The sequence below is a fragment of the Nicotiana attenuata genome, chromosome 11 (assembly GCF_001879085.1).
Source record: "Nicotiana attenuata strain UT chromosome 11, NIATTr2, whole genome shotgun sequence".
NCBI lineage: Eukaryota > Viridiplantae > Streptophyta > Magnoliopsida > Solanales > Solanaceae > Nicotiana > Nicotiana attenuata.
The window spans coordinates 16,355,856-16,379,466 of NC_031999.1; the positions used below are offsets into that span (position 1 = coordinate 16,355,856).

The window sequence follows — 23,611 nt, forward strand, 5'->3', positions numbered from 1 at the left end:
TTGGCGCAGAAGTGAAGTCTTGGCCTGGAAGCAGAGTCCACAGATGCGCAAGTTGGACCTTGAAGTGCGACCGAAGAAGCGGTGGCTGCTGGTTTTGGGTCTATTCGCAGAAGCGAAGGCTAGATCGCACATGCGAGTCCGCAGAAGCGGGAGTTTGTTCGCAAATGTGAAAATTGCTGGGCAAAAGCTATAAAATTGAGGGTTATCCATCTTTATCATATTTGGAGCTTTGGTGCTCGGACGATTTTGGAGGCGATTTTTATTATATGGATTGGGGTAAGTGTTCTCTACTCGGTTTTGGTTATATTTCGTGAATCTATCTTCGTCTTTCGTAATTGGATTGTGAATTTTAAAGTGAAATTTGGGGGGTTTTCTCCAAAGTTTCATAGAGTGAATTTTTAAGTTTTGAACATCGGTTTTCGGAGTCGGATTTGGGTGAAACTAGTATGGTTGGACTCGTAATCGAATGGGTTATCGAATTTTGTGAGTTTTGTCAGGTCCGAGGTGCGGGCTCGGATTTGAATTGTTGGTTGACTTTGCAGTTTTGATTAAATGATTCAATCTTTATTATTTGGAATTATTTGCTTAGGCATGATTTGATGTTCTTGAGTCGCTTTTGGCTAGTTTCGAGCCGTCCAGAGATCGGTACACGCGGGATGCCATTTTTGGAACATCGCTTGGCTTGCTCGGTATTGGATTTGGCTTGTTCAAGGTAAGTAACACTTCTAAACTTTGTGCTGAGGGTATGAACCCCCTGAATATACGTGTTATGTGTTTGGTGATGAGGTGGAGCACATGCTAGGTGATGGGTGTGGGAGTGCACCTTGTGAATTGTGACTCTGTTATATTCTGTGGTATTGTGTAGATACCTAATCTTATTTTTATCCATGAAATCTCTACGTGCTAGAGTAATTGAGCTATGATTCATGTTAGAAACCATGACTAGGCTATATATTTATCCTGTTAGGACCCACTGAGGTCATTTCTGTTTTAGAGTTATCTGCTTACATTGAAATTACATACTCAGTCATACGCATTCATTTGCATATCATATCTCAGTCTCTATTACCATTTATTGATACATCACATCATATTTTTGGGCTGATTTTCTTGACATTGTTAGCCCCAGATATTGGAGAGATTGATAACTGAGTGAGGTTGAGGGCCTGATTGTGAGGATATTGATGGGATCGGGCTGCACGCCCCAGCAAGAATTGTTGATTCATGATGGGATCAGGCTGCATGCCGTAGCAGGGTTTATTGATTCATACCATGATTGGCTTATTATATCGCTTGGGCTGGATTTGCCCTTCTAGAGTCTGCACAACCACAACGAGCGCAGGTACCTACTGAGTGCGAGTGCCGAGTGATTGGGAGTGTCACACCTCCTTTTTACCCCAGAAGGGGGTATAAGGGAGTTTTTCCAATTAAAGTGACAATAACCGAAACGGGATTATTTATATCAAATTCAGAGTCGCCACTTGGGATAATTTATGGTGTCCCAAGTCACCGGTTTAAAATCCCGAATCGAGGAAGTTTGACTCTGTTTTACAGTCCGCGAAACACAGAAATCCGGGTAAGAAATTCTATTAACCCGGGAGAAGGTGTTAAGCATTCACAAGTTCCGTGGTTTTAGCACGGTCGCTTTAATCATACTTGGCTCAATTAAATTGTCTAATTACTTATTTTAAAACCTATGTGCATTTAATTCTTTAAATTAAGAAATTATCCTAAAACGAGTCACGCGTACGTGTACTCATTTTATTTGGCGCGTAAAAATCATGTCACGCGTACGTGTCCACAATTAATCACGCTTTATTAATATTAAGAAAGTTTGGCCGAAGTTGCGTGAACGCATACCTCGATTTGTTTTTAAAATCATAATTATGTCACGCGAACATGTACACAATCATGATGATAGATTAAGTCGCGCCTAAAGCAAGCTACAAATATTCAATTCTTTTCCTAAAGCTAATTTGAGATTATTGTAAGGCTTGAATATATAAAAGAAAAGCACTATGGACTTAAGTTTGTGATTTTATTATCCAAGTTATAACAAAATGACCAAATGCAATTCATACTTTTATCTTCCGTAAATGAGCATTTCAATTGCAAACAGCCCGAATCAGAATCATAGGAGTCTACCAAGTGTTCGATGAACAAGAGAGGCCAAACATATGTAGTTACTAACATGATGAACCAGCGCATAAAAAAACAATAGGAGCAAAAATCACACGGATAAACAACTAATTCTAATTAAAAGAAAACTCATATCCAGGTCATCTAAATAATACTTAATGATCACAACTAGATATGAATGAGAGGTGAAATAGAAATGGACCTTGGTAAGATCTTTCTGATTAGGAATCCAACAGCAAATACACACTAAGAAACGTCGACAACAAGCGACACCTCGATCTGAACCAACAGACGGAACTTTCGGACAGGACTTCAAGCAGCAACCTCAGATACTGACATCTCCGGCAGGGTCTCGAAATCAAAACAAAAGGCAAAAAGTGCCAAACAATGAAAGAACAGAAAATAGTTATTTGGAGGATTTTTTGACTGTGTAAGGGCGCCAGAAAAGGTGATTTCGGTGACGAGAGACAAAAATGATTTCGTCTGCGTTAATGGAGGTCGCCGGTCAGATCCAGACCCAGACAGATTTTGACTTATTCTTACGCACAAACACAACCAACAATGCTACTCTGCGGACTCGCAGCAAGAAAAGCACCACTTGAGTGTTATGGTCAGATCGGCTGCTGGTGGTCTGGTTGAGGTGAAAGAGCAGCAGCGGCTGCCTTCTGGTTTTGGAGAGGAGGTCAGCTCCTTTGGTTTGGTCTTGATGGAGAAGAGGGGTGTCGCTGGTTTTTTTTTGGGTGAAGATGAAGAAGCTTAGCTTGAAGGGTGTGGAGGAAAATGGAGATCAGGGGTCTTCTTTGGTTGTCGAAAATGTGAAGAAGAAGGAGAAAGGTGTTGATGGGTCTTAGGTCTAAAAAAACGGCTGCTGTCTTAGGTCTTGTCTTGGTCTAGGGTTAGGAAGAAAGGTTTTTAACTTTAGGATATTAGGTTATTTTTGGGTTTAAGGGGTATTGGGCTTGGATGGCTTTTTGGGTTTTGGATTGGGTCTATGTATTATTGGATTAAAATTGAGCTAAAAATTAAAATTTATAAACTATAGACCCAAATCCAATTCTTCGTGTACAATAGTATAAAGCACCTATAAAAATGTAAAATCACTCCTAATTAATTAGAATAAACTATTATAGATAAACCTAAAATGAAACTGTTTTTTGATATTTTTTCAAGATTATGTAAAAATAAAAACTCTAGTAAAATAGTATGACTACCGAACATTAATGAAGCTATTTTTTTGTAATTTTTATTTTTTGTGATAAAATAAAGTAAAAGAGTCAAAACTAGTTAAAATAACTATATTAGACCTAAACTAACTATTTACGCTAAAAATGTGTCAAATCTTAGGAAGGGTCAAAAATTACATGTCTACGGCTGCCCCTCTTTGATTGGAAACACGAAGTATTTTCTGACAAAGAACGACGAGACAAGTTTTTTGACCCGATCCTTATTTAGAGAGTCCAAAAGCTAAAAGAAAGGAGAATGTGACCGAGCCCTGGTATCTGAGCTGCCTACGTATCCTTGGCTATAAAGGAATCTGGCCACGTGTAGTTCAAAAGTAGGAACAGTGATGGAGTATACCGAGGTGGAGAGCCGATTGAAGTGTCGTTCCGTCGAGGTTCCGGTCCGCGGTCCTATTATTACATCAAAATCAAAAAATGAAAAAGACTAACTAAGCTTGTCAACTATGAGTTACAAGATTCTTATCTATAAGTCTTCTAAAGCTTGATCTTGAGTCTTGAATGGTTCTTCATGCAGACTTTAGATTTGAACCTTGACGCTTGCTAGCTGCAGGTGCTAGTTCATTCTTCTTCAGCTTTTTTGGGTCATGACCGGACATGTAGTGCTCGTGACTTCAGCCATGTCTTGAGCAGTTCACATCTTTTTCTGCTTCTGCATTAGGATTCATTCTTTTTTCTTTTCTCTTTTTTTTTGGATTGAGACTACTTATGTTGGTCATCTCGGACTATTGACTCGCATTCTTGCCGCGAGCTTCTGCTACTTCTAACTTGAATTGAATTCTGAAATGACTTCCCTTGTTCTCAAGGTGGGCACCTGCTACTGACTTGAAACTTGAAATAATTCCGAAACGAATTTTGAAATGACTTCCCTTGTTCTCCAGGTGGGCGCCTGCTACCGACTTGAAACTTGAAACTTGAAATAATCCCGAAGCGAATTCCCTTGTTCTCTAGGTGGGTGCCTGCTACTGACTTGAAACTTGAAATAATTCCAAAACGAATCCCGAAATGACTTCCCTTGTTCTCCAGGTGGGCGCCTACTACTGACTTGAAACTTGAAATAATCCCGAAGAGAAATCCCTTGTTCTCCAGGTGGGTGCCTGCAATCAAAACAACAAAACAAACAAAATTTTCTGCCCCAGTTTGCACTGGGAAGATTTGTGAGTTGTTAGCAAAACTGTAAACCACTTATGCTATCGATGCAATGATGAGAGTAAACTAAAGGCTCGACTAGGATGTGCGTCTCCTGTGAGTAAAACCAAGAAACTTTGACTAGCAAATGCGTCTGCTAAAAATAAAACCTGAATGACCCAGATTAGGAAGTGCGTCTCCTAAGGGTGAAACTTGAATGAACCAAACTAGGAAGTGCATCTCCTAGGGGTGAAATCTCAATTTAGGAAGTGCGTCTCCTAAAAGAATAACTTGAAAGATCTCGGTTAGGAAGTGTGTCTCCTACGGGAGAAACTAGAATGAACCAAACTAGGAAGTGCGTCTCCTAGGGCTGAACTTAAATGACCCAAACTAGGAAGTGCGTCTCCTAGGGGTGAAATCTCAATTTAGGAAGTGCGTCTCCTAAAAGTATATCCTGAAAAACCCATACTAGGAAGTGCGTCTCCTAGGGGTGAAACTTTAATGACTCAAACTAGGAAGTGCGTCTCCTAGGAATGAACTTAAATGACTCAAACTAGGAAGTGCGTCTCCTAGGGGTGAAATCTCAATTTAGGAAGTGCGTCTCCTAAAGGTATATCCTGAAAAACCCGGACTAGGAAGTGCGTCTCCTAGGGGTGAACTTGAATGAACCAAACTAGGAATTGCGTCTCCTAGAGCTGAACTTAAATGATCCAAACTAGGAAGTACGTCTCCTAGGGGTAAAACTTCAATGACTCAAACTAGGAAGTGCGTCTCCTAGATTTGAGATTGAGCTTGAGGAAAACTATAAACCGAGCTTGACTAAAATTGACCCTATTCTCCAGGCGGGACCCCTGAACTTAAGAAAAACTAACACTAACATGTTAAGGAAACTAAAATCTGACCTTATTCTCCAGACGGGACCCCTGAACTAAATGAAAACTAAAGATTAACAACATAAGAAAAAAAAAAAAAAAAACTGACCCTATTCCCCAGGCGGGACCCCTGAAATTAAGGAAACTAAAGACTATCAACTTAAGAAAATTAAACTGGCCCTATTCTCCAGGCGGGACCCCTGAAATTAAGGAAACTAAAGACTATCAACTTAAGAAAATTAAAACTGGCCCTGTTCTCCAGGCAGGACCCTTGAACTCCAGAAAAACTAATGATTATCCAACTAAACAAAAATTGAAAACTGGCCCTATTCTCCAGGCGGGACCCCTGAACTCAAGACAAACTAAAGATTAGCAACTTAAGAAACTAAGACATGACTCTATTCTCCAGGCGGGACCCCCGAACTCAAGACAAACTAAAGATTAGCAACTTAAGAAACTAAGACATGACCCTATTCTCCAGGCGGGACCCCCTGAACTTTAAAGAAAACTAAAGATTCTTCTCAACTAGAGGGATGTTTAGGAGGTACGATTCTTCTCAACTAGGGCAAATTCTTGAGAGGTGATGGTCTTCTCAACTAGGGGGATGCCTAGGAGGTAAAAAAAATCTTAAACAGCCTTTGTGCTGACAAAATTGGGCATGACACCTGAAAGGTTCAAGCTTCCAAGCTTTGATTTGGACACAGTCTTCGCCCCTGTTTCAAACAAAGAAAGCTTATGAGTTTAAACATGGTGGTTGGTTTGTGGCCTTGACTTTAAGGGCGATTGCTCCTTCACTTCCCATGATAGCTTTGATTTTAACCTGAAAGACCTTGCTTGTTTAATGACTAACCACTTTCTCTGTCACCCTTGTCACAGAAAACACCTCTGATCCGTTCAAACCCAATACCCTTTATCTGTTGCATTGTGCTCATGAGTTGACATATACCGAACCTTTGCATTTCACATGAATCCCAAAGTACGTTGATTGTTACCAACTCAGTGCGCATACTGTTCTTTCCTGACTTATGCCACTTTGATGCGCAAACTAGATTCCGTTTTGTGCAATTGGAAAGCCGGTAGCAAATTTTGAAGTCATTTCTCACTTGTTCTGACCAAACAGATTGAAGAAAAGGAAGTAAGCCGAACAAAAGGAACAAAGTACGGGACAATGGAAAGAGATGATGCCTAACAAGAAAATTACAAAGTAGAAACTTATCATATGTGGACACCAACTCTAATGACCATGACATGTACCTTTGGATTAAGTGGCCTAATCTGTCAAGCAAGTCTAATGTTCAACTCTTGTCGTACCTCTGAGTCGTGAAACTGGGCTTCAATGCTCTGATTATCCCATCTGAATCATGGTCCTTATTCGACTGGTAGTGCCCGAAGGGTTTTCACCATCAAGCCTCTATCATTTTGTTCTTTCTCTCAACTCACTGTCGCCTCACGGTGCCCGTGAAGGTTTTCACCAATAAGACTCTCTCATTTTGTTCTTTTCTTCTTATTTCCTCTGATTCTGCAGATGATAAGGCATTAACCATGGTACAAATATCATATGCTCTTGGCATGACTAATTCAGTACTCTCAAAGATTATCTGGGAGGTCTTTTTTGGACTGTAATGTGGTTTTTGGACAGGGTTAGAAAGAAAGGATATCATAAAGGCTCAAAATAACTAAGATAACAGGGTTAATTTATTTACAACTTTTGGAATCCATTTCAAAACTTTGCCCCAATTTCTAAAACAAGAGAATTTGATTCTAAGAAATACCGGCACACTCTTGACTTCGTGGGATTTTGAAATATTTTATTTGGTGCGACCGAACCGTAAGGCTGCCTATGTATCTTGTGGTGACAAGAATCAAGTCAAACGTAGTTCAAACTAATTTTTATTTTTTTTTTGTTGCTCTTTTTTTTCTTTTTTTTTTCTTCTTTTCTCTTTTTTTTTTTGAATTTTTCTTTTGGAATGAACTTTCTAAAACAAATTTATCGGGACATGACTTTTTTTATAGGACTCTAACTTGATTGCAAAAGAGGGGAGATCAATAAAAATAAGCATAGGCTCAAAAGGGGTGACGAATGGTACAAAGTGTTTGGGTAGCTGAAAGAGGGCCTCCCAATCTCTGAAAATGCCAAGTACAATACCTACAACTGAAAATTGAAGATCATGCACAATATTTCATTTGCCCTTCAGCATTGATATCACTGATATGCCTTCCACTTTTTTTTTAGTGCCTTGTCAAGTACAGAACCCTCGTCGGGTGATCCCCTCTTCGCAATGGATGTCCTCCGTCAATTCGGAGCAAACTTTCTTGACTTTATCATGTAAATTGAGATGCACTCAAACTCAAAGTTGCTCGCTTCAAATTGTTGGGACGCACTCTCTTGTAATAAATTCTTGTCACCCTATTAACTTCCCAAATTATCTGCCCCGGTCTCACATAGTTCGGGCTTTAAATGATCTCAAAATGTCCAAATCTGTACTTATTTCCCTCAAGTGTCCCTATCATCTTCAAAATTGTTTCATTGCTTCATGACTAAACTAACTTTTAAGACCAGGCTGAGAATTACGTATGCATGTCATATCACTAGAGTCAGCAGGAAAAGAACTATAAAAGGAAACGAGAACTAAACAAAAAATGACTAGAAATAATAGGAAATAGAAAATGGCATTAAACATACGGTGAAAGGGTTTGAACAACAAAAAAAGAAAAATAAACCGCGGTTACAACCCTGGAACAAACCTAGATAACACTAAGTGAGTTACTACGACTATATGAACTAGGCAAAATAAAAGGATAGAAGGGTTTGAGTCACAAGACAATATCCGGATTACAACCCTGAAATAACCCGGACAACAGAAATGACAACAAAATAAACCACCAAGACTCCTCCCCGGCTAGCCAAGAAAGGAACGTCTTTCCAATTGCCAAGCTCGGCATCTTAGCCACTGAGTGCCACATCAATATTATCAAGACCATTACCAATTTCAATATCATTAACTTCAGTCAGCAAGTTCCCAAGAGGATTCACATACTCCCTGTCACTGTCATTGATCACAATTATCCCTTCTTGAATCATTTTTTCTATTTCCCTTTTCAAAGCACGACAATCTTCAATGCAATGACCTTGGACATTAGAGTCGTACATGCACCGTACAGTAGGATCAAAACCTTTTGCATATGGGTCCGGAGTATAGCCGAGGAGCGGCTGAATCAGGCCGGAATATTTTAACTTTTCAAATAGGCTTGTGTAGGATTCTCCGATTGGCGTGAAACTATTTTTTTGCCTTTGTTACCCTCCATGCCCCAGTTTCCTAGGGTTGTTGGATGCTTGAAAATGTTGTGAAGGCAAAAGTGCATTATGCGGTGCCGGAGCTCGCCATAAGGAGTGACCCAGTGGTTGGACAGATGACCGGATATTGTTCGGAGGATAATACTGGGGTGGATTATGTGGAGCTCGGGGATAGGTTTGGGGTTGGGATTGTGGCTGAGTATTTTGGTGAGGCGGACCCGTTGGACCATGTCGTGATCCCGAGACAACCATGGCAACATCATCATGTTCCTTCTGACCCAGCAAGCTTCCTGTGTCGTTCTGAATTGCTTGTGTTGTGGCTTTTAAAGCAGAATAGCTCATGATCTTGCTTGAATTCAGCCCATCTTCTACCATTTCTCCCATTTTTACCAAATCATTAAAAGGCTTACCCACAGCCAAGATCAAATGCCCAAAGTAAGTTGGCTCTTGAGCTTGAAGAAAGTACTCGACCATCTCATCTTCTTCCATCGGGGGATTGACTCGGGCAGCTTGCTCTATCCCTCTGAACCCGTATTCCCTAAAGCTTTCATTAGGCTTCTTTTCCATCTTGGTGAGGGACATGCGATCCGGGATAATTTCTATATTGTACTGAAAGTGCCGGGCAAAGGCCTGAGCCATATCGTCCCATGTGTACCACCTGCTAGCGTCTTGGCGGGGGTACCACTCCAGAGCTGCCCCACTCAGACTCTGATGAAATATGCCATCAATAATTTGTCCTTCCCACCGGCGCCTCTCAAATGAGCCACGGGATCTCCATGTCCGTCATACAAATCAAACTTTGGCATCTTAAACCCAGCAGGCAGTTGGATGTCAGGAAACAAGCACAAGCCTTGTATGACACGCTCATCTGTCTCCCTATCCCTTGCATGTTTCTTAAAGACTGCTCTAAGCTTTTCACCTTCCTGGATATCTCGTCTTGCTCCACTGTCTTAGCAGGCTTTTCAGTTTCACCGGGAGGCTCAAAATGTGGAGCATGAGAGTATGGTCCGAGACCTTGAAAGTTGGTTCTGGAGCATAGTGTTGGGCATCAGGGACTTTGAACACAGTCTCTTTAGAGGATCGAGGAAAATTAGCTGGTACAGGAGCTACAAAAGCATGAGTGGTCAAAGGAGCGGGATATGAGGTGGTTTTGGCGGGTGGAGTGTGAAAAGGTTGTGGGGAGATATCAGCAGCAGTAGGAAGCTGGATTTGTGAGAGTGGTAGAATGGTGACAAGGCTTTCAGGGTAGTTAGTGGGAAATAAGGGTGGAGGACGCCCACTAATCAGGGCTTGGTATATTTCGGTCATCTGTCCTTTCAACCTTAATACCTCTTCTTTCAGCTAAGATTCTGACTCAACAATCTCCTTAGACGGATCAATAACACATGTGTCCAAGTCTTTGTTAACCATGGCTACCTTGCTCTTTGACCTTGTGTTGTATGGATGAGTTACCTTAAGAACCACAAACCAACCACCCTTCTGCTTAATGAAGATAACAAAAAGGAACAAAATGAGGTCATCACGTTAGCGTTAGGGCATTTAACATAAGATAATCTCATATTATGTGCAATGCACCTAGTCACAGTTATCGGTTCTAAAATGACTTCGAGGGTACGAAGGTCATATGGCATCATCCCAATTTCACTCTTCTTGCCCCGTTTCCTTCTTCATTTTCCTTTCTAGCACTGCTCGGTTTTTCATTTCCTTCCCCCTCTTTTCTTTCTGATTATCGCTCTTTTCTTTCCTCTCATTTCTCACGCCCATAACTTTATTCTATTTTTTTCTCTTTTTTTTTGCTTTTGCCTTTTTTTTTGCTTTTTTATTTAATGATAATTCGATCGAACCCTATATAGGTTGCCTACGTATCATGACGCCGCATGAATCAGATCTTTGCGTAGTTCGGGAAGATCAGGAATAAAGTAAACAAACTAACGTTCTCTTTTCTTTTTTCTCTTTTTTTGTTTGTTTTTACCTTAATGACTACTCTGATGAGAGAAAAAAGAAAATCTCTCTCTACTTAACATTCTATAATCTATTTTAAACTCAATCTTAAACGAGCATATATTTTTGCTTTTTCTTTTTCTTTTGAAATAGATACTCTATGAGAAATTATGAAGGAAAACAACATAGAAGAGAAAAATATTTTTTTATTCTTTTTTTAGGAAGGAAATCTAAAGAATAAACCAAAGAAAAATATTTTGAATTTTCATTTGATATCCCGAAGAAAGATTTCGAAACGAGAAATGAAAAAGATAAAAAATATTTTTGGATTTCAGTTTTTGATTACCTAAGGGAGAAACTCTAAAGATAAACAAAATATAAAGTATATTTTTTTCTTCTATATATAATGTCCTAAAGTTCTAGTGAAAATAAAAAGAATATCTTTTTTTATTTTTTATTAATTTCCCAAAGAAGAACCTCAAAAGAAAATCTTTTTGGATTTTTGAAATTGATATCTTAAAGAAAACTTCTAAAGAGGTATCAAGAATTTTCTTTTTGTTTGAATTTTTAGTCTTAATATACTAAAGGAAATATAAAGGCAATTTTTATTTTGAGTTCTAGATATTAGTTTCCTAAAGGAAAACCACCTCAAAAGAATACTAATTTCTAGAATTAGTATTCTAAAGAAAACTTCTAACGGAAATATAAAAACGTAAAATCTCTTTTTTTTTTGGATTTTGATTTATAACACTTCTTTTCAAATACAAAATAGGAAGTACAATAACAAAAGACTCAACAAACTTAACTAGACTTTGACAGACTCTAACATCACCTAAAAGACTCGACATTACTGTACAAAACTAGAAGGTAAAAGACGACATAAAAAGAAAAACAGACTCAAAACATAAAAAAATCTCCTTAAGCAACTCCTAAATGAGCGATCCTGACTAGATGGTCCTGGGGCGTCTGTCATGCTCAAACTCCGGCAAGTAGATCCACACCTGTATGAGAAAATTAAGACCAAATAAAGTTAAGACCTAGAACACTATGTGAGACAATAACACTTCATGTTGGACACATGCAAGACATGATTGAGGCTATTTTGGCAAAACGGCCAGCGTGGCCAAAAGTGGCTAGACATGCAAGATTTGGCTAAGACCCCGCGAAACCAAGAACCTAAGACTCACTAGGAAGACCGGACCGTATGTGGGCTGCCTACGAATCCCTCCCTGAAAGACGGGAATCAGGTATGCGTAGTTCGGGAAGATTGGATACGGGCGAGAATAAAAAAACCAACTAATTTGGAGAAAACATATTTTTTTGTCTTTTTCTTTTCTTGAAAAATGATAGGAAAGTGCAAAATCTTTCTGGATTTTTCGTTTTCATTTTTTTGGGTCTTTTTCTTGAAAAAAATGTGAAAGAAAAACATAACTGGGCCCTACTTGCTTTATTTTCACACTTCACCCTCTTTTCTTTCTCATTTACCCTCAACCCTCATTGGTCCGCCAAATGACCCTTTTTACCCTTGAAGATTGCAACATGTAGCACATAGGATGCATCAGGATGGTCTTTCATTTTTGGGTACACCTATCCTAGACGGACCTAACACCTGTGTTGAGTCCCCTAAGTCAAATGCACGTGATGCAAACAAACGTTCCTACTAGGGATCCGGCATGAGGCTATGTTATTCTAGGTTTAAACCTGGGGTTGTGTTCTAGACCTGGCTTACCCGAGCGGATAAGCCGAGGTGGGGGCAACGTACCGGGAGCAAAAAAGTCTACCCGGCCTTATTGCTGACCCAAGCGTCGTTCTATTTGGTATGACTTCTAACAAAAAGGTGGGCCACGCGTACGTGTGCACCATGTTTTTAGAAGTCGCAGAAGGGAGGCGTAAGAAGACATTTTAATACAATTCAAATAATATCAAAGCAGTAAATAAACGGCAGGTAGCAAATTAGGTCCACAAAATACAGTAATATCAACAATAAATAAAGCCAAGTAAAAATCACATTAACAAGCTCGAATTCTTAAACCCTTAACCAGAAGTTCTGGGTTCTATTCCCGAGCAGAGTCGCCAGAGCTGTCACACCTCATTTTTTACCCGAGAAGGGGGTATAAGGGAGTTTTCCAATTAAAGTGACAATAACCGAAACGGGATTATTTATATCAAATTCAGAGTCGCCACTTGGGATAATTTATGGTGTCACAAGTCACCGGTTTAAAATTCCGAATCGAGGAAGTTTGACTCTGTTTTACAGACCGCAAAACACAGAAATCCGGGTAAGGAATTCTGTTAACCCGGGAGCAGGTGTTAGGCATTCCCGAGTTCCGTAGTTTTAGCACGGTCGCTTTAATCATACTTGGATCAATTAAATTGTCTAATTACTTATTTTAGAACCTATGTGCATTTACTTTTTTTAATTAAGAAATTATCCTAAAACGAGTCACGCGTACGTGTACTCATTTTATTTGGCGCGTAAAAAATCATGTCACGCGTGTGAGCACGTGATTTTTGCCCTATATGAATTACTCCCATAAAACATCAGAAAATAATTTTTCCCAATTTTTGCAATTTTGTAGGACTTTTTTGTAGAATTTTATTAATTATTTGCATTTTTGTGCATATTTGATTTCCATTAAAAATTAAAAAATACCAAAAATACCATGCATTGTATTTAGATTTTGTGTTTACATTTTAGGATTAATTAATTAATTAGTTGCTTTGTTTAAAATAAAAATTACAAAAATGGCTCATTTTTACATTCTTAGCTTTTAATTTTGGATTATTAAGTTCTCTCTTTAAATTTAGGATCAACTAATTTTTATAAATATTATAGTTAGATAATTAGCTTAATTTTACAATTTGAATAAATTTAGGAGTTTAATTTAGGTTTTTAATTAATTAAAGAAAGAAAAGAAAATTGAAAAAAAAGAACTGGTTTTAATTTGAATTGGGCCAAACCATTTTAAAAGCCCAAAAGTTTCCCTCAACCTAGCCCAAACCGGATTGACCCAACACCCAATACCCAACCCTAAGACCTAGACCTATAAAACCTAGACCTAGAGTAACGCCTAAACGGGAGAAAAAAAGACAAAAAAAGAAGCCTGGAGAAGCTGCGGCTGAAAAATACACGGATCCGCCCCTATCCTTCACCTGCTTGAGCAGCCATTAACAGACGCTGGACTCAAAACAGACGCATTCCCCCAGCGAACTTCAGCCTTCTGTCACCAAACGACCGCCCTTCAGTGACACACACACGCACAGCAGCCCTTCTTCCTCTCTTAAAGAAATGATCGAGTAGCAGAAAAAACCGAGTAGGGAACGGAAACTGAGATTCGAGGTTCAGGTCAGACGCCGGTTCGAGTTCGGGTCTGGCGAGGTCGTCGAGTTGTCAAGGTTAACGCTCGTAACTCCGGTGCTGGTGCTGTCTACTTTTGGTCAGTTTTCTTGCTTCCAATTATTCCGTTCGGAAGTATTATTCATGAGTTTAATGTACCATTCGATCGATTTTCTTGTTTGAAGTATTATTCATGAGTTTAATGTACCGTAGATATGTTTTGAGCTTCTGTCATTTTCTGCTCTAAAAGTCAGAAGGCATGCTTTGGTGTGATACTGTTCGTTGTATAATTGACGCTTTTGCTCGAGTAAGTTTATCAGGGAATTTCGTGAATAGTTATCTGCTATTAGGACATTTTTTCGTTTCTCTGTAAAGAGCATTTTGTTTCTCTGCTATTAGGACATTTTTTCGTTTCTCTGTAAAGAGCATTTTGTTGGTTGTTGAGTGTTTCATATTTTTGTTTCTTATGGAAAATTTACGATCCCAAAGATCTATATGAGATGATTAACGCATCAATGCATAAGGTTAATTTGCTGTAAAAATGAAAAGTTTCTGACAATGTGTTTATTTTAGTGATTATGTGTTTATGGAGAAAGATTAGTGTGCATTGTTCATGTGTTGTCTAGTCTTGTAAAATGGAAAGTTCACCGTGTGGATTAATTCAAGTTGCGTCATTTGGGTTATTAGACATAAGACTAAAATTAGCTTTGCTTTTAAGGATATTTGTTTGGTTTTGACAGTATATGAGCTAAGAGTCGGTTTGGATTGCTAAATTCTAGCAGAACGTTAATAATTCGTTAAGTTCTCTTTTGGGTGCATAAATGAATCTCCTTAGTTTACTTAGTTGAATGCTTTTCCTTTTCCTTCAAAAATTAAAAACCTCAAATGCGTGGCCCTCGTTTAATTGTTTCTTCTAAAAATACTTAGAATTCGAGGCGTGCCATTTAGCAAATCCCATGGCCCTCGCAAAGTTAACAGCGTGTTAGTTGCTTTTAGGCGCGTCATTTAATAATTTTACCTTCTTAAACTCGGGTGCGCATTTATGTGACCCAAATCCAAATCTCAACGATGTTAAAGTATGTCAAAAACAACGGGTGCATTTATGTGACGTGGTTCGAGATGTATTTTAATGACGTTGCAATTCTCTTTAAAAATAATAATAAAAGCGGTTAAAAAGTTAAAATTTGCACATAGGTTAATAATTGTTAAAATCAGATAATTTAAGCCAAATATGACAGTTGAGCGACCGTGCTAGAACCACGGAATCCGGGAATGCCTAACACCTTCTCCCGAGTTAACAGAATTCCTTACTCGGATTTCTGGTTCGCGAACTGTTAAACAGGGTCAATAATTTCCTCGATTCGGGATTCAACCGGTGACTTGGGACACCATAAATCTCCCAAGTGGCGACTCTGAATCTTTTAAACAAATCCCGTTTCGATTGTCACTTCAAGTTGGAAATAACTCCCTTTATTATACTCTTTCGGGGGTGTAGTGAAAAAGGAGGTGTGACAACGCGTACGTGTCCACAATTAATCACGCTTTATTAATATTAAGAAAGTTTGGCCGAAGTTGCGTGAACGCATACCTCGATTTGTTTTTAAAATCATAATTATGTCACGCGAACATGTACACAATCATGATGATAGATTAAGTCGCGCCTAAAGCAAGCTACAAATATTCAATTCTTTTCCTAAAGCTAATTTGAGATTATTGTAAGGCTTGAATATATAAAAGAAAAGTACTATGGACTTAAGTTTGTGATTTTATTATCCAACTTATAACAAAATGACCAAATGCAATTCATACTTTTATCTTCCGTAAATGAGCATTTCAATTGCAAACAGCCCGAATCAGAATCATAGGAGTCTACCAAGTGTTCGATGAACAAGAGAGGCCAAACATGATAATATATAGTTACTAACATGATGAACCAGCGCATAAAAAAACAATAGGAGCAAAAATCACACGGATAAACAACTAATTCTAATTAAAAGAAAACTCATATCCAGGTCATCTAAATAATACTTAATGATCACAATTAGATATGAATGAGAGGTGAAATAGAAATGGACCTTGGTAAGATCTTTCTGATTAGGAATCCAACAGCAAATACACACTAAGAAACGTCGACAACAAACGACACCTCGATCTGAACTAACAGACGGAACTTTCGGACAGGACTTCAAGCAGCAACCTTAGACACTGACATCTCCGGCAGGGTCTCGAAATCAAAACAAAAGGCAAAAAGTGCCAAACGATGAAAGAACAGAAAATAGTTATTTGGAGGATTTTTTGACTGTGTAAGGGCGCCAGAAAAGGTGATTTCGGTGACGAGAGACAAAAATGATTTCGTCTGCGTTAATGGAGGTCGCCGGTCAGATCCAGACCCAGACGGATTTTGACTTATTCTTACGCACAAACACAACCAGCAATGCTACTCTGCGGACTCGCAACAACAAAAGCATCACTTGAGTGTTATGGTTAGATCGACTGCTGGTGGTCTGGTTGAGGTGAAAGACCAGCAGAGGCTGCCTTCTAGTTTTGGAGAGGAGGTCAGCTCCTTTTGTTTGGTCTTGATGGAGAAGAGGGGTGTCGCTGGTTGTTTTTTTTTTTGGTGAAGAAGAAGAAGCTTAGCTTGAAGGGTGTGGAGGAAAATGGAGATCAGGGGTCTTCTTTGGTTGTCGAAAATGTGAAGAAGACTTCTAAAAAACGGCTGTTGTCTTAGGTCTTGTCTTTGTCTAGGGTTAAGAAGAAAGGTTTTTAACTTTAGGATATTAGGTTATTTTTGGGTTTAATGGGTATTGAGCTTGGATGACTTTTTGGGTTTTGGGTTGGGTCTATGTATTATTGGATTAAAATTGAGCTAAAAATTAAAATTCATAAACTATAGACTCAAATCCAATTCTTCTTGTACAATAGTATAAAGCACCTATAAAAATGTAAAATCACTCCTAATTAATTAAAATAAACTATTAAAGATAAACCTAAAATAAAACTGTTTTTTGGTATTTTTCAAGATTATGTAAAAATAAAAACTCTAGTTAAATAGTATGACTACCGAACATTAATGAAGCTATCTTTTTTGTAATTTTCATTTTTTGTGATAAAATAAAGTAAAAGATTCAAAACTAGTTAAAATAACTATATTAGACCTAAACTAACTATTTATGCTAAAAATGTGTAAAATCTTGGGGAGGGCCAAAAATTACATGTCTACAAGGAGGATTGAGTGACTGAGGACCGAGTGACTACGAGGATTGAGTTATTGGGAGGACTGAGTGCATTGATACACCGAGAGTATGTATATGGTTTTATAACTGCATTGTATTACAATTGGCATGCATACATTGACATGTAGGCACAGAGATGTACTTTCCGCATGCCACTTGATAATGGAACATCTTGCCTGTTGCTGGAAGTTTTTTGAAAAAAATCGCAGTTTTCGAACTTACTCATATTTGTGGTGTTTTCGGTGAATGATTTGGGATTTACTATTATACTTGAAAAGTATGCCTATTTTGCATAACTGTGAACGAGCTGAGCATCATATCTCCGAGTTACTTCGTGTACCATTTTCATTATATTATTATGAACTGTTGTTAGTTATTGGAGTTGGACTCTAACCCTTGTCCCAGCTCGACACTACTTTCAACCTAAGGTTAGGTTTGTTACTTATTGAGTACATTGGGTCGGTTGTACTCATACTACACTTTTGCACCTTACGTGCAGATGTTGGATGATGATGTTGCTGTGTATGGCGAGAGCTAGATTTGAAGATGTACCTGCGGTCCGGTCATAGCTACCTCTTGTCCTTGGTAGCTTTAGAATTTTTAATGTATTCATGAATATTTCAAACTGATGATGTATTTATTTCCTACTAGCTTTGTAAACTCTAAATCTTAGAAGCTCATGATTTGTACTACCAGTCCCTGGGAAGTCTATAAAGGTTCAGTTATTTATTCATTCATTTGTCATAATAAATCTCATTAAATTGGATAGTTGTTAACTGGCTTACCTAGCGGATTGGGTTAGGTGCCATCATGACTAGATGAATTTTAATCGTGACAATGCCCGTTCTGCATCGCCCGGAGTCTCTCCTTATTGTATATATTTTCTGTCTATCTTATCCCAGACAGTAGTATTGGCGGTTTGTATATTCTACTAGTTTGCTCATGCACTTGTGACACCGGTTTTGAGAGTATTCTAGTAGACTTTTATAGTTTTGGGTATCAATTCAATACTTAACTCTTTTTTTATTTGATTCTTGGTTTTTACTATAATTTCCTACTAGTAACTATCTCATTAAATAAAATTAATTACTTTAAAAATATTAAAATGAATAATTAAATGGGTAGTTTACTGTTGGCTTGCCTAGCAGCGACGTTGGGGGTCATCACGGTCTATAGTGAAATCGGGTCATGCCATTTGGACAGATTAAGGAGCAGAACAAGAAAAAATTCAAGGGCAACTGCTATAATTGTGGAAAAATCTGGTCACGAAGCCCCTGGTTGTCGTCTCCCGAAAAAGGACAAGAAAAAGGGACAGGACAACATAGTGGAGAAGAATGATGACATTGATGATCTGTGTGCAATGCTTTTGCAATGTAACTTAGTTGGAAATCCGAAGGAGTGGTGGATTGACTCTGGAGCCACTCGATATGTTTATGCCATCAAAGAAGCATTTGCTACTTACTCTACTGCTGGTCCCAAAGAAGAGCTTTCTATAGAAAATACTGCAACAACCAATATTGAGGGTTATAGGAAGATATTCCTGAAGATGACTTCAGGCAAGGTGTTAACGCTCAACAACGTTCTTTATTTTCCTACTACAATAACAACAACAACATACCCAATATAATTCCACAAGTGGGGTCTAGGGAGGGTAGTGTGTACACAGTTTACCCCTACCTGGCGAGGTAGAAAGACTGTTTCCAATAGACCATCGGCTCAAGAAAAGGTGAAAAGAGAGAAAGGAAGAAGACGAAGGAGAAAGAGGAAGAAGAAAGAAAATATAGAGGGACGAAGGACGATAAGGAAAAGGGGAGAAAGGCAACTATTATAACAACAATAACAGCCACAACAACAACGAAACCAGTAACAGAGAATAGCATCAAACAATAGCAAACTGGAACATACGATATACAAAGCGAACGAAAAAAAACTGAGCTACCAATACTACTAAAAAAGAACGGGGAACTCTCGACTACCTACTAGCCAATTACCCTAATCTTCGACCTCCACACCCTTCTATCCTGGATCATGTCCTTAGTGAGCTGAAGTAGTGCCATATCTTGCCTAATCACCTCTCCCCAATACTTCTTCGACCTTCCTCTACCCCTTCTCAGACCCGCCACGGCTAGCCTCTCACACCTCCTAACATGGGCATCCGTACTCCTCCTCTGCACGTGCCCGAACCATCTCAACCTCAACTCCCTCATCTTGTCCTCCACGGGAGCCACTCCCACTTTGTCCTGAATAACTTCGTTGCTAATCTTATCTCTCCTTGTATGCCCACACATCCATCTCAGTATCTTCATTTCTACTACTTTCATCCTCTGAACATGGGAATTCTTGACTGGCCAACACTCAGCCCCATACAACATAGTAGGTCTAACCACCACTCTGTAAAACTTACCCTTGAGTCTTGGTGGCACATTCTTATCGCACAAAACACCAGATGCGAGCCTCCATTTCATCCACCCTGCACCGATACAGTAGGAGACCTCATCATCAATCTCCTCGTTACCCTGGATTATAGACCTGAGATACTTGAAACTACCCCTCATCGGAATGACTTGGGTATCAAGCTTCACATCCACATCCGCTTCATGAGTCTCGTCACTGAACTTACACTCCAAGTATTCCGTTTTGGTCCTGCTTAACTTGAAACCCTTAGACTCTAGGGTCTTCCTCCAGACCTCTAGCCTCGCATTGACCTCGCTCCTCGTCTCTTTATGTTCCTACTATTAGGAAAAATTTAGTTTCAACTTCCCTACTTGTTAAGATGGATTCAAATGTGTATTTGTATCTGACAAAATTGTGTTGGAAAAGGCTACCTCACAGAGGGCCTTTTCAAACTCAATGTAATGGTTGTTGATAGTATTAATAAATTTTCAGCTTCTTCTTATTTATTGGAGTCAAATGATTATGGCATGTTCGTTTAGGACATGTCAATTACAAAACCTTGCGGAAGTTAATTAATTTAGAAGTATTGCCTAAATTCGAGTGTAATAAATCAAAATGTCAAATATGTGTTGAATCTAAGTTTGTCAAACATCCTTATAAGTCTATTGAAAGGAATTCAAATCCTTCAGACTTAATTCATACTGACATTTGTGATATGAACTCAGCACCATCTCGTGGTGGGAAAAAGTATTTTATAACTTTTATTGACGATTATATTCGATATTGTTATGTTTTTTTGATTAATAGTAAGGATGAAGAAATTGAAGCATTTAAGCAATACAAGAATGAAGTGGAGAATCAATTTAATAAAAAGATTAAAATGATTAGAAGTGATAGGGGTGAAGAATACGAATCTCCTTTTGCAGAGATATGTTCGGAATATGGAATTATCCATCAAACTACTACCCCCTACACACCTCAATCCAATGAAATTGCGGAAAGAAAAAATCGGACATTAAAGAATGATGAATGCTTTATTAATAAGTTCCGGCTTACCGCAGAGTTTGTGGGGCGAAGCTATCCTTACAGCTAACCGAATACTCAACAGAGTACTCCACAGCAACACGCAATCTATTCCATATGTAAATGGAAAGGAAGAAACCCCAACTTGAAATATTTTAAAGTGTGAGGATGTTTAGCAAATGTACAATTACCTTTACCCAAAAGTGTAAAAATCGGACTAAAAATTGTAGATTATATTTTTATTGGATATGCTACAAACAGTAAAGCATGTCGGTTTTTGGTTCATAAATCTGATAATCCCGAAATTCATGTTAATATGGTTATTGAATTAGATAATGCTAAATGCTTTGAAAATATTTATCCATATAAAACTGAATGCGAGTCGTCAAGTGAAAGATCTAAACGACCACGAGAAGAGCCAAAGGAAAATAATCCAAGTGAAGAGGATCCAAGGCGTAGCAAACGTCAAAGAACATCTACTTCCTTTGGACTAGATTTTGTGACATTCTTGCTTGAAAATGAGCCTCAAACTTTCAAAGCAGCTATGTCATCTTCTTATTTAGCATTTTGGAAAAAGGCAGTCAATAGTGAGATTCAATCAATTTTGGATAACCATACATGGGAATTAGTTGATCTTCCTCCAGGAAATAAGCCTTTAGGTTCGAAATGGATCTTTAAGAGGAAAATGAAAGCTGATGGCACTATTGACAATATAAGGCAAGACTTATTTTCAAATGTTATAGACAAAAGGAAGGCCTTGATTACTTTGACACTTACTCGAGGATAACATCTATTAGGGTGTTAGTGACACTGGCGGCAGTATATAATCTTCAAATCCATCAAATGGATGTTAAAACAACTTTCTTAAATAGAGAGTTGGAGGAAAAAAATTACTTGGAACAACCAGAGGGTTTTGTGGTTCCTGGTAAAGAAAAGAAAGTGTGCAAACTTGTTAAGTCGCTTTATGGATTTAAACAACCACCCCAACAACGACATGCTAAATTTTACCAAACAATGTTGGCAAATGGTTTTAAAATCATCGAGTGTGACAAATGTGTTTACATTAAAAATACCGTAGGTCATGAAGTCATTGTTTGTTTATATGCTGATGACATGTTGATAATGAGCAAAGATATGGCAGATATAAATGCTACTAAGCGCATACTGGCTAGAAAATTCAACATAAAAGACTTAAGAGTTGTTGATGTGATCTTAGGAATCAGAATTCACAAGACTCCATAAGGTCTAGCATTATTACAGTCTCACTACATTGAAAAAGTACTTGACAAGTTCAAGTATTTGGATTTCAAGATTGTCAAGACTCCAATTGACGTGAGTTATGCACTTCAAAATAATGAAGGTGAAAGTGACTCACAACTGGACTATGCAAGAGTATTGGGAAGTTTGATGTATATCATGAATTGTACGCAACCAGATATAGCATGTGCTATTTGCAAACTGAATCGATTTACAAGTTATCCCAATCAAATATACTGGATGGCAATGAAACGAGTTTTGGGATATCTGAAACATACGCAAGACTATTCTCTGCATTATAACAAATATCCCTCCGTGATTGAGGGATATAGTGATGCAAATTGGATCACCGGATCATTTGAAGTTAAACCAGTGAGTGGATATGTTTTCACAATTGGGATGGAGCAGTGTCTTGAAAATCATCCAAGAAGACGTGCATCGCCCATTCTGCGATGGAATCTGAATTCATAGCTTTAGACAAGGCCGGTGAAGAAGCTGAATGGCTCCGGAATTTCTTGGAGAATATTTCATTTTAGACCAAACCTTTGGCACCTATATGTATACATTGTGATAGCCAAACAACAATAGGTAGGGCAGGGAGCGTTATGTATAACGGAAAATCTCGTCAGAGATGATGGAGACACAATACCGTTAGACAACTACTCTCTAGTGGTGTTATCACGATTGACTACGTGAAGTCAAGAGATAACGTATCAGATCCACTTATAAAGGGCCTATCTATAGAAGCAGTTGAAAGATCATCAAAGGGAATATGGTTAAGACCTAGGAGAAGTCGTAATGACAGTAACTCTACCTAGCAGACTAGAGATACTAAGAGCTAGGTTCAAAGAGATCAAACAAAGTTATGAGTGACTGTTCAACATTGTCAAATAACTCAACCCATTCTTGTGATGAAGACAATGTTCAGAAATCAGGGTAAAGAATTAAGGCTTTTTAATGAGTCAATAAAGCTTAAAGCTTCTAAATGATTTGCTAAGTCTGGCAGGAAATGACCAGATAGTGGTGTCTGTAGGACTACACATTTAGAAATCACCTATGTGAGTGTGAAGTGTAAGCCGCTTCAAGAGGAATGAAAGTAAAGACCTATTTTCTAAGCACTCATGAGACCAGGTGGTGTTCATGGTTGAAACGAACATAACCATGAGAACCATAGATGGTTACAATTTGATTGTGTGACTTATGTTATCTAGGTATACAACAAAGCTCGACGGTTCAAAGATATCAAATCTACTGATTGACGGAGTATATCGATATAAGTTCACTATGGAAAGTACAAAGGAAAACCTACTTATCCAGATGCAATTAATTCTTGCTTATAAATCACACATTCATTCGTGCATTTCTTTATCTTATAGCCATTCCCCATTCATGTGAGGGATTGTTGGGATTGGAAGTTGGTGAATGAAAAATGGAGGGAAGAAATGTGAAGGAAAAGTGAGTTGTTCCCTCATGCTTAAGAGCAATTGTCCCTCTTTGGTAGTGGAAAGAAAAAGGAATGTGCTTATATTAAAAAAGTACTTCTCTTGGTGTTAAATGAGTTGGAAATAAGGTAAGCCTCACGATGTCGTCGTCGTAGCTCGCTCGGCTCGGCTTCGGTCAAAGATCGATCGATTGATTAATTTTTTGGATAAATTTTCTTCCAATTTTAATTAATTAATTAGAATAATTATCAAAAAGTCAACCCGGAATAACCCAGGACCCGCGCGCGCAATGCGACTCGGTCTGTTTCTTTT

The 23,611-nt window shown here is 38.4% G+C and overlaps 1 protein-coding gene across 1 annotated transcript; it reads right to left on the reverse strand.

The window, feature by feature from the left end:
- On the reverse strand, positions 19,163-19,738 carry LOC109234728. Its single transcript, XM_019400791.1, has one exon. The coding sequence runs from the start codon at positions 19,736-19,738 to the stop codon at positions 19,163-19,165; it is 576 nt and encodes a 191-aa protein (XP_019256336.1).

Bases quoted from the DNA above. Each gene is read 5' to 3' on its own strand.
- LOC109234728 (XM_019400791.1), bottom strand. From the start codon at position 19,738: ATGAGGGGTAGTTTCAAGTATCTCAGGTCTATAATCCAGGGTAACGAG.